This window comes from Cydia strobilella, chromosome Z, assembly GCF_947568885.1.
Source record: "Cydia strobilella chromosome Z, ilCydStro3.1, whole genome shotgun sequence".
NCBI lineage: Eukaryota > Metazoa > Arthropoda > Insecta > Lepidoptera > Tortricidae > Cydia > Cydia strobilella.
This window is the reverse complement of record NC_086068.1, coordinates 55,854,068-55,868,757: the sequence shown is the minus strand read 5'-3', so window position 1 is coordinate 55,868,757 and position 14,690 is coordinate 55,854,068. Positions and strand designations below refer to the sequence as shown.

The following is a 14,690-nucleotide window of genomic DNA, read 5'->3' as shown; positions in this document are numbered from 1 at the left end:
TGATGCTTCAGGAATTTAATTCAGAAGAATGAAAACAATGGAATGAGTGAAGTTGATGAAAAAGACGAAACAATTCGAAATACCAAAAGCAAGTGCATTTCGTCGACTTTTAAGAATCCCAACTGCTTTTAAGTTTTAACGTTAAATTTATTAACCGTATATGTCAAAAACCGTCAAACAGCTGTGACAAAGATCCCTTGATATTTAAATATACTCCAAAAACATAACATTTTAGTACTTAGATAAAATCTGAGAAACCAACGCGTGCTAAAAATATGTGATCTTAATTATGTCGATTGCGTTAGATCTCACTCAGTAGGACACACTTAAAAGGAGAACCAACGCAAAAGTTGTCCAAAGACATATCGACATTTTCTGAATGCCGCTGCAATTATTCTTAACGATCATCGATTTGCTAATAAATAAAAATACTTTTAAATCCAAGAATAAATGTAAAGGCAGTTTAATTTCTCAATCGGAAATGCTATTAAAGTCCGACAAGAAATTGTAGAAAATTATTGAGGGCGCCACTTCCTACGTAACTGCCACATTTATGACGAAAAAATGCCATTTTGACTCCAATGTATCGGCCCCATTTTTAGTGCTCTTAAGGCCGGTCCTTTACGAAGGTTATGTCTATGATGGGCCCTGTATATTTTTTTCACGATTTTCATAACGGTCTCATTGGAAACATTGTTCAGTATGACCATCTTTTGACATTCGGGATTACGACCCCAATATCATCGAGTATAGCTGTTATTTTAGTTCGTTCGCTATTGGCTAGCATTGTAAACAAACATCAAATTCATTATAAAGTTGTAGAAAATTTTCTTGTTCTATTTATAAACATCACTTAAAGATATTACGGCCCTGCCTTAGGTAATCGCTTGTGCTTGCGTGACTTCGTTTAGCATACGGGTAAAGCTGACGGCAAGGGCTGTCTTAGACATCAGTACTAAAATAAACTGAAAGAACTACACCTATACCTTGACCCCATTGACTTCAAAATATTCTTGCGATGTGGATACAGATAAATACATTTGATTCATAGTTTTTTGGATATCGGCCTTTTCCATACATGATAATGTTGACGACAATTTGCTATTATACATACTGGAGTAATCGTCTCATTTAACAATCAAAAGAAGCAGTCGGAATCCAAGGTTTTCTTGAGAAATATAGAAGATAGAGTGGAGTACTTAAAGATACAGTAAAAAAACGTTAAAGAAGGAGGACCAATCATCTGGATTAATCGCACGACTCACCATTTTGAAGATTTTTGAGGAACATTGGGATGATGATGATGATCACAAACGTCGTTTTATGATTTACCTTTAAAAATGTGTATTCCTTATTTTGACTTACCACTTATTGGCCTTTAGAATTCAATTTTATTTAGACGTGAACCTTCATCAAGTTTTTCACATGTCAATTAACTAGTATACTTAATATAGATGTGACATCGTGATGTTTCGTCGCGTGGCGAAAACGGTGGTCGACACAGTCTTTCTATTTTGCCCTACTTACACATACACCGTCACATTCACATATATCCGCCCAGAAACCTGTAAAAGGCCTCTCATTCTTCTTTGAATATTTATTTTGACAAATGAAAATTGGATTTGTCTTGGCAAGTTTTCATTTGTCGGCGCTAAAGGATATGGAGACGGGACGTTCCACGCAGTGTACGACCTTAAAGGAAGACCAAGGCCTTAGCCAGAAATAATTTGGTAATTTCCGTATTTGTACATGTGCTTCTAACGAAGGTTCAAGTCGGTGGACTGCTGAGTCTTAAGGTCGTAGAAATGAGACACCTTTATACTTGTGATGATTATGAAATCACTTACGCTAATATTGTAAAAACGATTAATGAAGGGCAATAACAGAGATAAAATACACTCAGTCTACAAAATACAATTTGGGTTTAAGAATCTTACAGACATAAGACATGTGTTGAGCAATTTTACTGAACTAGATGACTATGAAAGGTATCGCATGCTTTGCAGTGATTGAGATCTTTTAGTTGACTATCAGTTAAGTATCTTCATTTATCCGTTATAAGCTAGAAGAAAGAAACATTTCTGATTTGCTGCAATTTTACGGATACGAGCAAGACGGATACCTAAATTGAAGTTTCAGGCAACATAGTCTCCTATTTCTCCGATTTTTAGACTCAGGTCTATATAATTACTTACACCCAATAACGCAATGTATGAGCCAAGCTTAAATCACAAAAATCTCGATGTTTAGTTGTGACACCCAGACACTTATAGATATATATCAATGCTAGTGCATAGTATAATAAACGAAAACCCTAAAGCACCATTGTAGTTTCTTCGTTGCCTATTTTTATTTGAGCCTATTATTGTATGTTTTAATAAGTTATTAAGAAATAAGGTTTATGCTTCTGATTGTTACAAGAAAATCAGTTTTTAACTAAGACTCACGGATAAAACAAGTAACCGCTTAAAATAATGCTTGTGTCTTCGATTTCTAAGAAAAATTACAGATTTTCTGGTGTGTTTTGGTTTTCAAATTAATTTACTTCTGTTAATGAATAAGTAAACGCTTGTTTTAAATAAAATAACTTACATTAAACTAAATAGAATTTATCAATTGTCACCGTAATCACTTCATGATCAATTTTGTAAATTTCAAAAATTAACAAATCACTCCCAGTGTGTCAATTACCGATAACATTTGTCACGTTATAAGGAACATTGTTTTAAAAATTAATACTCCAAGCAAAGTAACTCAGTAGCTTATCAGTATGACATACTAGATTTCTAAAACTAACGATATATATTATTTTATAAATACTGAATTTTGGTTGTCAACTGTTATAACATTCAAGCTACCTTTAAAGGGACTTGTGAAATTGTATAACTTCTAAAATTAATAACAGAATGAAAGGTCTTAGAATCAACAATACTACGAAGGACCAGGTAGAGACGGCGTATTGAAACAGTACACAATCGGGCACCTTTTTATTATTTGTGCTACCTACCCAAAGTTCACTTCCCTCCCTTATTTGCGAGTTACACCTACTATTAAACTGACCAACGTAATTCGTACCTTACTGCTATAGATATAACAACCAGAATGCAACTGAAGTAAGAGCTAGAAATCTACACCTTGAAAGATGTTTTACAATAATAAATCTTACCATTCAACAACCAACTTTAAGCTAGTCAGGTTTAAGTTCAAAATCGAATCTGTATATAAGGCATTATTCTTAGTCTAATAACTATTAAGATTGAGATCAATATCAGATTGAATAGAAATGAATCCGAGTTTGAACTTGAAAGTACAGACTAAATACAATGTTCTACCACAAACTGTAGGTATGTAGTATTTAGATCGGTTATCGGTTCCTGCAAATGGTAGGAATAAATCAAATAACGAGTTTATTTCATGAAAATAAGCATAAGGTACCATAGTAGTAGCTTTTCAATAAGGCGTCACTAATCTTCACCTTGGTGCATAGAGTAACTTATACTAGAGCGGTACTGTCATAGTAAATTTTGTAACCCCAGTAAATTCACTGCCATCTGTCGACACACTTTAAAACTAAAAATGAAGATTTATAAAAATACGATAAAATGTATTTAAATATGGATAAATGATTTTTTTTATTTGCATTAATTATTTTTATGATTTTGACCCATGTTCTTTCACTGATATGCGTTAAAATTGTTAAATAACAAACGAAACCGTCGACGCCATCTATACGACAGTAGGCCAAACCTAGTAGCGCCCTCTGAACGAGAATCAAATTTTCTTGATATTCGAGGCACGTTTTTTCCTTAGACTGTATCCATCTATTACGGAGTTATATCTATCTTTGCCTTGGTGTGATCTGAGTTTTTTTGAAGTAAAACTTTAGGCGCTACTAGAGGTTTTTTTTTCTGACGGTAGTAACGCTCCGTAGTAACACACGCACAATAGGACACACTATAAAGTGCCAACATAGCGATAAACGTCAAAGAAGTGACGTAATTCAATCGCGCGTAAAGATTACACGCACACACTTTTTTTCCATTTATGAAAATACCTTGCCTTGAAAATACGACATTCAAATAATGATGATGATGATGATGCTCTCCTGACCGATTTCGGCCACAGCGACTGTGTGCTCTGGAGTAGGCAATTTTTAATTCGCGTTATTAGCGTGTAGCTGGTCCGCTCTCTGGTGCGCCCTTAGGTGGCTCACGTACCCTATCTTCTTGCCAAATACTCGAGCGCATTTTGGGCACGTCAGCGCACCACCTACATAGTTATTATTACGAATAATAATTCAAATAATAATCACACCCGAACGAACATGTTCGAGTTCGTTTTGTACCATCATTGGGATCTATTGGACTATAATTGGTAGGTTTTAGGGTACCTACTTCAGACTACGTCGTCCCTTGCCACTGCCTCACTGGCAAATAATATGGGTAACCGTTTATCGGGCTGGCCTGGATGTGTCCACACCAGGCAAATGCTCTACACACCTCAAAATCCGCACCCCAAATGCCCACACCTGAAGATTGAAGGCCTGTGCACACCGGATGCGCATGCGTAAACGTACACGTACGTGTTGTAATCCTAATGAGAGACGGCACACCGCTTGCGTGAAGTGTGCGTGCACGGCTCCAACATTTTAGCGCACGGATGCGCAGCCGGCCTGCTCTGGCCTTAACACTCTTTGAACTAAAGTACAAGAGACCTGAACACGTAATAACCTGAAATTTTCTGTCTTGTTCCAGCCGGAGCGAGTTCCTAGGATGTGTCTCGTTCCCGCTAAAAGATGCTGCTAAGGCCGACGTGTCCGGGTCCTTCTACCTGCAGCGGCCGGCGCCCGCGCCTCCATGCGCTAGAGAACTGAGCAAAATGGCGACCGACAACATTGATACTAGCACTGAAGAGAAGGAGAATTGCAATGATAAAGGTGAGGATGATTTATCCATCAGTATAAGTCATGACTAATGGAAAAGCTTTACTTTGAAAGGAACGCTGTTCAGCTCTGCCGAAGGTGCAACTAAACAGAATTGATCGCTAACAAATCACGTGTATCATAGTAGTTTGATATACAGTGAGCGTGGTGTGCGTGAGCGGTTTGCGAGTGTGCTAGCGGTATGTTTGCCAGATCTGGACGCACCTTAATGTTTTCTTAATGTCTTTGGTGCGAATCAAGTGCTCATATCAAATTTTGTTTCTCATTTTGGTGCTGTAATTGGTCAAAATATATTAGTTAAATAAATGTAAATATTGATTCTGTCTATCGCTCAAGTTGTTGAACGTGTACCGAATTAATGGTATGACTTGTAAATACAAAATGTATACAAATTACACATTTCTTGTTGGTCACGATTCGCACCCTCACACACCGATACCGATGTGTGGTATTCTCATATGTATTTTGACTAATCTGGCGAGACACCATGTTCTACAATCATAGACCTAGCATTACATATATCAGCTATACGCGTGCGCCTGTGAGGGACAAAACATACGCAATGCGACAATATGTTTGGTCGGGTAGATTTGTAGCCCACCATAAACCATACTAAATTTACGGTGGAAAAAAAAACCCCTCATGACCGATCCAGTTATACCAGATTCATGCCTACAATGCATTTTTGCCAATTATTTTGCCGAATCAGTGTTTTCAAATGCCTCGCATTTTAGTTATTTTCTACTGCATTGCAGTATACAGCTTTGTTCACTCATGCTACAGCGAATTTCTTCATATTATAGATATGTGCATTGCAGTTATTGTATTTCTAGCACTTGAAATTCTACAGGTGCATCCACACCGCAGTTAACTTTTATAGATCAAAGAGAACTAAGTAGGCATATAGTGCTCACTCCAAACATCAGTTTTGTTACCAAAAAGACTATTATTTTCGTAGTCGACATCTAGCGTCAAGTAGCGGAATTATCAGTACTGCCACTCGACATTAGATGTCGCTACGAACGGAAAGTCTAATGCTCAACGATTTTCAGGGAATATTTTAACCGGATTAACCAGAACTCTATTTTCAACTCCTGGTTATAATGTTAGTCGTAGCGACACAAGTGACACCTAGTGTCGAGAAGCAGTACTGATAATTCCACTACTTCACGCTAGATGTCGACTACGTAATAACTCGCGTTTTGGCAAGAAAACCTATGTATGGAGTCTCTTTCCTTAGGCATTGACCGCCGTCATCCTCGATGGAACAGCAATATAGTGCGGTGCGTCCAGATCTGGCGAATGCCAATTCTAGTGGAAGAAACGCTAACTGTCCGCGTGTCGCGTGTCTTACGTACAACGCACAGGGCGCCGATTTTTGAATTTCGAGCGCTCGATTACGTCACTAGAAAGGCTGTGGAAAACGGTGAATTGATAATTAAGAAATACGAGCAATAGATATTGCGAATCTAGTGGCATTGACGTCGTTTTCTATTCTTTTAGTAGAATTTAGATGCCTAGTAGTGGAGATATTTTGAAGGGAGAATCACGAAATCTAGATCTGCAGCGGTATCATGGTCGCGTTTTTATCACCTAACATGTCATGCGTCACTTTCGCACACATACTTGTTAGAACGTGACAGGCATGGTGACAAATGAGAAAGAGCCGGCCATCTTAGCCCTTCTGGATACCTGAAGCCATTAATCTATTATTGTAAGAGACTGACAACTGTCATGTTTTCAATTATTAGAACAGCTTTATTTTGTACAGGAGCCCTTAACGGCCCGTCCGGGCAGACGGCGGTGGCGGCCGCCCTCCAGCGCGAGGCAGACGAGCACCTGTTCCTTAGATACTTGGAGCTGGATCCTCCGGAGGATGCTGCCGCGCCGAGAAGGGCCCAGAGGAACGGCAGGACTCCCTTCACCACCTCTAGGAAGTAAGTTTAGGACCAAGGCCAACCAAACAAGGTTTCAAGGTTTTAAGGTTTCAATGGTCCTTCAGGACAGATGGCAAAAGTAGAAGAGTATCTGAGAATATGAGAAACTTGTATTCTTGAACTTGGACACCACCGCGCCCAATCTACCAATAGCAACTGACCTAGTTTTGATACTCTCAATTAGTATAGTATGAATTTTCTCAGATGATTTTTTCGGGATCGGGCCCTAATCTGTTAAGCAAGACTTTGTTTCTTTTAAGAGCGGTCTTCAGCACCTGCCAAAGCAGCCATGTCCTTTAAAAAGCAACTATCGTGATTGTATTAAGCTTCAAATTTATGTGACTGCTCAATCAGAGAACAATGAGGGTGGGCTTTTCTTTGGAGATAACAAAACGTGTTATCTCCGAATGGGCTGTTTTATGAATTTGAACCATATAAATAGAATGGTAAATTTGAAATAAAATGATAGAAATAGAATGATATGAAACTAACGCAAGTGAATGATGAGATGACGGGTGACAGAGAGGTATGGAAGAAAAAGACATGCTGCGCCGACCCCAAGTGAATGGGACAAGGGCAAGCGAATAATGAAATAGAATGGTAAATTTGCTTTTTAAACGGGCTTGTTCCCGTTACTCATGCCGGGGCTATTAGCAGTAAGCAGTGTAACTACTGCATAAAGGAAACAATACCTTTTGTTTAATAGATTAGGGCTCGAGCTCGAAAAAATCATCTGAGATAATTCATAATATAGCAATGCAGAAGCTTAGAACATTAGGGAAAACTTGAAAATTATGGTCCTTCTTGTATAATTGTTTATTTTTCTTTCATAAGGGCCGTTTTCCCCTTTATTAAATGATGATTAAAGCTTGACCAGTAATATATGATCAAGGGGGCGCTGTTCATTCTCATGTATAGGGTGACAGTTCATATAGTATGAAAAAATTTGTTACAGTGAAATTCCGCAACATGGCGCGTGATCATATATCTGGTCAGGCTTTAGTTACTCGTACTGTGCTTATTAAAAGCAAGATCGTAAACGTAGGCTATTGCTATTACGCCTTAAATAACTAAACTCCTTCCTCAGACTGACCCGCGGCACGAACGGCGGCTTCGGCTTCACCGTGGTGTGGACGCGCCCGCCACGCGTCGAACGCGTTGCCGCCGGTGGATCGGCCGAACGTGCCGGGCTCCGAGCGGGGGATTACATAGTATTCGTCGGTAACAAGAACGTTGTTACGTCGAGTGAGGACGAGGTCCGAGGATTGGTCAAGTGAGTATAGCAAACACAACACCAGAATTTTTGGCCAAAAATTCTGGTCAACAAGCCAGAGACTGGAGACTCGAGAGAGCTAAACGTGGTCATTAAGTATATTTTTGCTCACAACGGTGCTTTTTGCCAAACCAGTAACTAACGAACGAAACTAGTAATTAATGTATAGTCGTTCGATTTGTAGCTAGCCCCGAACGGCTAATCCTTTGTCTACTGTTAAGTAAAACCGCATTTGCTACCGTCAGACATTAGCGTATAATTCTAATTGGCATCTGAGCGCGGGCTAGTCCAACGCTCATAAAGCCAATGTAAGTGCGCTCTCCGATAACGCGCTTTTGTTACGCATCTCGATGACACATTTTAGATTGGTTCTATAGCGTTCGACTCGCCGGCACTCAGTAACCGAAGAGTTACACAACAAGTCGCAAATTTTTTGTTTGTTCATTTTGAACCTTATTGCAATCTCCATAGAGTGGTAATTAAATAACGGGTTAAAACGGCCCAACCATTTTTATGCAGGTATTAGCACGTGCACGTTACAATATACAAAGAGTTATCCGTTAGGGGCCAGCCTGAAAGCTAAAGACTATAGCTGCATCGAACGTAATAAAATTTAACATTATATAAACCAACTTAGGCTTTTAGCCAGTTGATTTTTTTGCTGTTCTCATTATTTAACGTCTCTATTCTGCCATCCAGATCCGCCGGCCAGACTCTCCAACTCGAAACCTTCCGAAGAGTCCCGCAGAACGGAGTAGGGGCGCGACCTCGCTTAGCACAAGTGACCATTCCGTTCCCGGAGTCCACGCCCCCGCCCGCCCCGCGTTCCCCCCGCGTCGCCCCCGCGTCGCCCGCGCCCGTCGCTCGACCGCCGACCGCCTGCTCGTCTACCAGTCAGAGTCTCGACCGACGCAAACTGCAGCTGCCGCAAGTGACGTTCTCGAAAGAGGTTGGTAGTGGGATCATTGTTTGAAAGGTTTGAAGATAGAACTGACACCTGGTAGAATTATATAATAAAAGTTGTTGCACAACATTCTGGTCGCACATTTTTGACAGTAGGTGGCGCTGTACTGCGCGATATTATAACTCCATGGTTAAATAATTAAGGCTTAAACTGCATGACCTTGCAGCGAAATATATGCCCTTTTATAGTCCAGGCCAAAAGGTTCTCATATACAGATGTAGTGCATAATTATTGTCAATCGTAAATTCACGGAAACTGACGTTGACTGAAGTGAAGTAGCATGACAAATACGAACGTTTCCGAGAAAATACGATGGAAAACAATTATGCACTACATCTGTACATAGTTAGGTATTCGTATTATTCCTACTGAGTACTGATAATGAATACTATCTACGCACTATTACACAGTTATAATTTTAAAGTAAGTAGGTATCACAATGATTGAATCTATGTATTTAGTCAAAATGAACTAAACTACAATATTTCACAATCGCCATTTTATTCCAAATGCGAAGATGTGCATAGTTTTTATCTATTTCGTTAGTTTAGAAACAATACTAACTATAGTTGGTCAAGCAAATCTTGTCAGTAGAAAAAGGCGGCAAATTATAAAATGTAGGCGCGAAGGGATATCGTCTCATAGAAAATTTGAAATTCGCGCCTTTTTCTACTGACATGATTTGGTTGACCAACTATACTTTTGTACTCAAAAATTCTACCATTCCATTTCATGATGTTCTTTTATCTCAAAATTTTTCTAAAAAGTGATAAATTTAATTTGATTTTGTGGCAAACTAGTCAAATGTTAGTAACATTTCTAAACGAATTTATAGGTGTAATTTTGGAAATGATTAAAAAAAATAAAATAATGACAAATATTTTTTTAAATATTGTAATTTTAATGGAAGGTGCTAGTGTAGTTTCGATTTTGCGTGCATTGTGTTTTTTTAATTTATTTCATTATTATGTTACTTTTGTACAGTAGCTTTGTAACTATAATTTATTTGTATAAATTAGATGTAATCTTCATACATTCCATTAAACAATAGTAATTTTGTAGATTTTAAGGGTGTGTTTTGTATAGGTATTTTAATTAGATTAGTATGATTAGGTCTTGTCATTATTTCTTGCAAATAAAACAGCGTGTGCTTTCGGTGTATTTTTTTAATTGTTTTTTTTTGTTTTTTCAATATCCTAGTATTACGGATGTTTATGTATATTTTGTTCGTAGCAAACTTGTGTTTGTATGAAATAATGACAAAGAATAAATTAAATTATTATTAGTTTTTAAGTTATTAAAATGGGGAATCGTTACGTTTACGCCTTAAGCACCTTTTTTGTTATTTATTTGTTTTTTTTTCTGCATTCTATGATTTGTGTGTTAATTTTGTATTGAAACTATAGATATTACTATAGATACTTTTATGTGTGTTACAAATATGCTCGAGACATTTTTACATGTGTCTTGATTATGTACAGGCATTTCGTTATGCGTTGCAATGACGAGAATTTTTCGTAAATTTGTTACCTACCGATTTAATATTTGCAAGTTTAGCTTTTCCGTATTGTACGATTCGATATCGGACGTCGACGTTCGGAAATTAATATCTGCTAGAAAATATCCTATGGCATGAAGTTCTTTGATTTTTGCATTAACACTTTCTTTTTAACAACAAATAATAATTAAAGGGACTTTTTTACATTCTGCTTCCTTGTCGTATCCAACATCCTTGAGTTCTAAATCTTGCAATATTACTCCAAGAACCTTATAACATGCTGCCCTAACAAAACACGGGCCGCGTTCAGACTATGTCGTAGAGACAGACAGTCGTGCGTCGTAACCTGTATATTTATATGGAGGTGTTCACATATAGACCGGTAATCGTCCTGTCGTGGCTTGTTTGTGTGTAACTGCCGTGATTTGTATATTTACTGATGACTATCTGTCGTTACAAAGTGGAAACGCGGCCTTACCTAATTATGAAATGGGGCCCTGATGCTCAAAAATATCTAATAAAATGCATAATATTATTGCCCAGTTCTCTAAAATTCTCTAAATGCCTCGCGTAATCAAAGCAGTTTTTTAATCATCTTCACTTAGTACAGCGTTGTGTAAGTACATTACGTAGTGAACATTATTTTAATTTAATTTATTTTACTTGTGTATTTAAAGAATTTGGTTCCTGTTAATTTTATTTTGTTTCTGATTTATGTTCCTTTGTGTTAGTGCAAATAAATTTATTGCTTTTATTTACTTTCTTATTTACACCTCATTCGTTTTTTCTCACCAAAACAACACCTATTAAAACAGTTCAGACGTGTCAAAACTATCTGCCATTCTCTTACATTCTCTAATAGCTAACCAAAAAGAGACATTTCTCTATATGTACACAAGTAGTTATAGACATGAAACCGAGCGACCAGGGGTAAGAGAAAGACATATTCATGTATTGACAGTTTCATGTATGGCACTATAATCCTTTTTCTCATTCACTCTTATAAATTTCGGTATTTCGCCATCGTCTCCTTGCTATGATGCCATAACCCGACTATGAAAAAATGCCCGGTCGGTGATAAAGACAAAGCATGGCACTATTTTCCCTTTCCTCTTATAGGAATCGCAATAAGACTATATTTCTCTATCAAAGAGTGTCAGGCCCTTGATATGTACAAATGTAGTGCATAATTATTTTCCATCGTATTTTCACGGAAACGTACGAACGTGTCTTACTATTTCAGTCAGTCTCGTTACAAAAAAGTACTGATGTTGACTGAAGCAACATGACAAATACGAACGTTTCCGAGAAAATACGATGGAAAATAATTATGCACTACATCTATTCTGTAGAACAATTAGACTAGCAAATAATTTTGAAGAAGAATTGTAGAGATTTTATTTTTATTTCTTTTATTTATTTTACCTCACAACTATTTTTACAGGTTACTAATGACTATCTGTCCGCCGGACGATATCGGCCTGTCAGGTAGAACAAAAATATGACAGTTCCGAACAACTGACAGGCCGATATCGTCCGGCGGACTGATAGTCAGTGGGCCCCTTAATACAACAGTGTAACTATTCTAACAATCTTGTTTATTCCTTAAATATATACATATATCGTTATGCCTATAACATATAATGTATAATGCCGACTTTGTGAACTCATTCATAGAACACGAAAGCAAGATTTCCATTTTGAAAAGTATTTAGAGGTTGGCTGATACTTTTGGCGCGTTATTTTACCCGCTACTGCACTTTGCATAACACTCGTAACGTTACAGTCACATTGAGTTATTATTGCTATATAGAAGCCATATTCAATTATTTTAAACCGGGTCACTCACGTTTTTTTTTTTTTTTTTTTTTTTTTTTTTTTATACCACGTCGGTGGCAATCAAGCATACGGCCCGCCTGATGGTAAGCAGTCACCGCAGCCTATGAACGCTTGCAACACCGGAGATATTACACGCGCGTTGCCGACCCTTTAAAAACCTGTACACTCCTTTTTTGAAGAACCCCATACTGTAGCCCCTCGGGAAAACCTCGGCAGGGAGCTCATTCCACAGCCGAAGCGTACGCGGGAGGAAATTCCTCTTAAACCGCACAGTACGCGACCATTTAGGTGCTAGGGTGTGAGGATGAACACCCTGCCGATGGCGAGCGGTGCGGTGATAGAAAGCGGCCGTTGGCATCATGTCAAACAATTCTTCAGAGCACAGCCCATTGTACAAGCGGTAGAACACACACAAGGAGGCGAAGTCTCTCCTTAGACTTAAAGGTTCGATACCGCTTGTGAGTTTGGGATCGTCGACGATTCGTACAGCGCGCCTTTGGACTGAGTCGAGGGGTCCAAGCTGGCATCCAGGTGCTCCTGCCCAAAGGTGACAGCAGTACTCCATATGGGGTCTGACTTGCGATTTATATAGCAGCAGTCTTTGCCCCGGAGTAAAGTATCGCCGTGCTTTATTGAGCACACCGAGTTTTTTGGATGCCAGATCAGCCTTCCCTTCCAGGTGGCTACGGAATTGGACGTCACTGGAGATGTCGACACCGAGGATCCCAATACTCCCTGACATGGTAAGGGCTGTGCCTTCGAACTGTGGGACCACAGTAAATGGGGTTTTCTTAGCGGTAAACGCGCAAACTTGTGTCTTGGTGGGGTTGAATCGCACTAAATTGTCCCGGCCCCACACCGAAACTCTGGATAGAGTGCCCTCAATATCCGACACAAGCTTTTCACGACTCGCTAGCACCACGGAACGAGGGATGTTGGCACGGCCTGCGTAATAGGCATCCCCAGTACTGTCGTCTGCATAGCAATGAATGTCGTCGATAGACAACATGTCATTGATGTGCAGCAAAAACAGCGTTGGGGATAGCACAGAGCCTTGCGGAACGCCAGCGTTAATGTCCATGCTATTGGAGCAGCTTCCGTCTACTACGGCTCGTATGCGTCTGCCAGACAAAAAGCTAGCGATCCATTTGCATAGTCCCTCCGGCAATCCATAAGATGGTAACTTCGACAGGAGACCCCGATGCCAGACCCGATCGAACGCCTTCGCTATATCTAGGCTAACTGCCAATGCCTCACCTTGACTCTCAATGGCCGAAGCCCAGCGGTGAGTGAGATACACTAGAAGATCACCAGTCGAGTCGTATTATTAAGTCGAATAGCTCGACATATTTCGGTCCAATTTACGAGGACCGTCTTCACGGAGCAACGACACGTTTTCACTGGTCGAGGGCGCGCCGTGTACTGCGGGCCAAAGCCCGACTCGCACGGCCGCTCACGACAGGCAGCGTCGGCGGTGCCGGCGACGTCACCGTTGCGAGGATGGCTCTACCCTCCGTATTGCGTTTGTCAAATGTGTATATAGAAGCCAAACAATGAAATTGTCGCAATCGCAACCTGTACCACGCGACCAAAACGTAAGCGCCGTAAAAGCGCCCGTTCTGAGCGTGTGGCAAAGCAATATAATGTCGTTTAAAAAGCTGCCCTATCGTATTGGTTTTAAGGTTCAAATCTATGTAATAATATGAGCGCTCGCCTGCATAGAGGTGGTCGATCGTCCTACATTACCAAAACATGTTATACGTACATAGAATTGAACATTAAAACCACCACGATACAGTTGCTTTAAAGGACATTGTTTCTTTGTCGCGTAGCTAATGCGGGAGCTAACCGCTCACACAAAAGAAACAATGGCTTTTGTTTAACAGATTAGGGTCTTAGTCGTAAAAATCATTTGAGAAAATTCATACTATAATTATATTGCTATCAATGCTATCATGCTCGCATAGTGATATTGACAGCAGGCATCATGGGTGTGTTGGCGAGACACCAATATAATTAAGTGCGTGCAATAGAGATAGCAACAGGCGGGTCAGTGTACGAAAATCCTTGTGGTAACGCTGCGTCTTACGTAAGCGAACACTCGCGAAGTCGCGAAGGCGAAGCGTAAGCGTCTTTTCTTTGGAAAACCTGCTTTCATTTAAAAAATCGCATTCAAATCGGTTCACTCGTTTAAGAACTACGATGTCAAAGACAGATACACACACATTATAAAAAAC

General features: G+C 39.4%; 1 protein-coding gene across 1 annotated transcript in view; it reads left to right on the top strand.

Moving 5' to 3' along the window:
- LOC134755222 (uncharacterized) overlaps window positions 1–14,690 on the top strand; it is a 119,008-nt gene that overhangs the window by 52,903 nt on the left and 51,415 nt on the right. Inside the window, exons 5-8 of the mRNA XM_063691746.1 lie at window positions 4,755–4,936; window positions 6,714–6,879; window positions 7,967–8,152; window positions 8,852–9,101. Of these exons, the coding sequence (XP_063547816.1) occupies window positions 4,755–4,936; window positions 6,714–6,879; window positions 7,967–8,152; window positions 8,852–9,101 (784 nt within the window). The remainder of the gene's footprint in view (window positions 1–4,754; window positions 4,937–6,713; window positions 6,880–7,966; window positions 8,153–8,851; window positions 9,102–14,690) is intronic.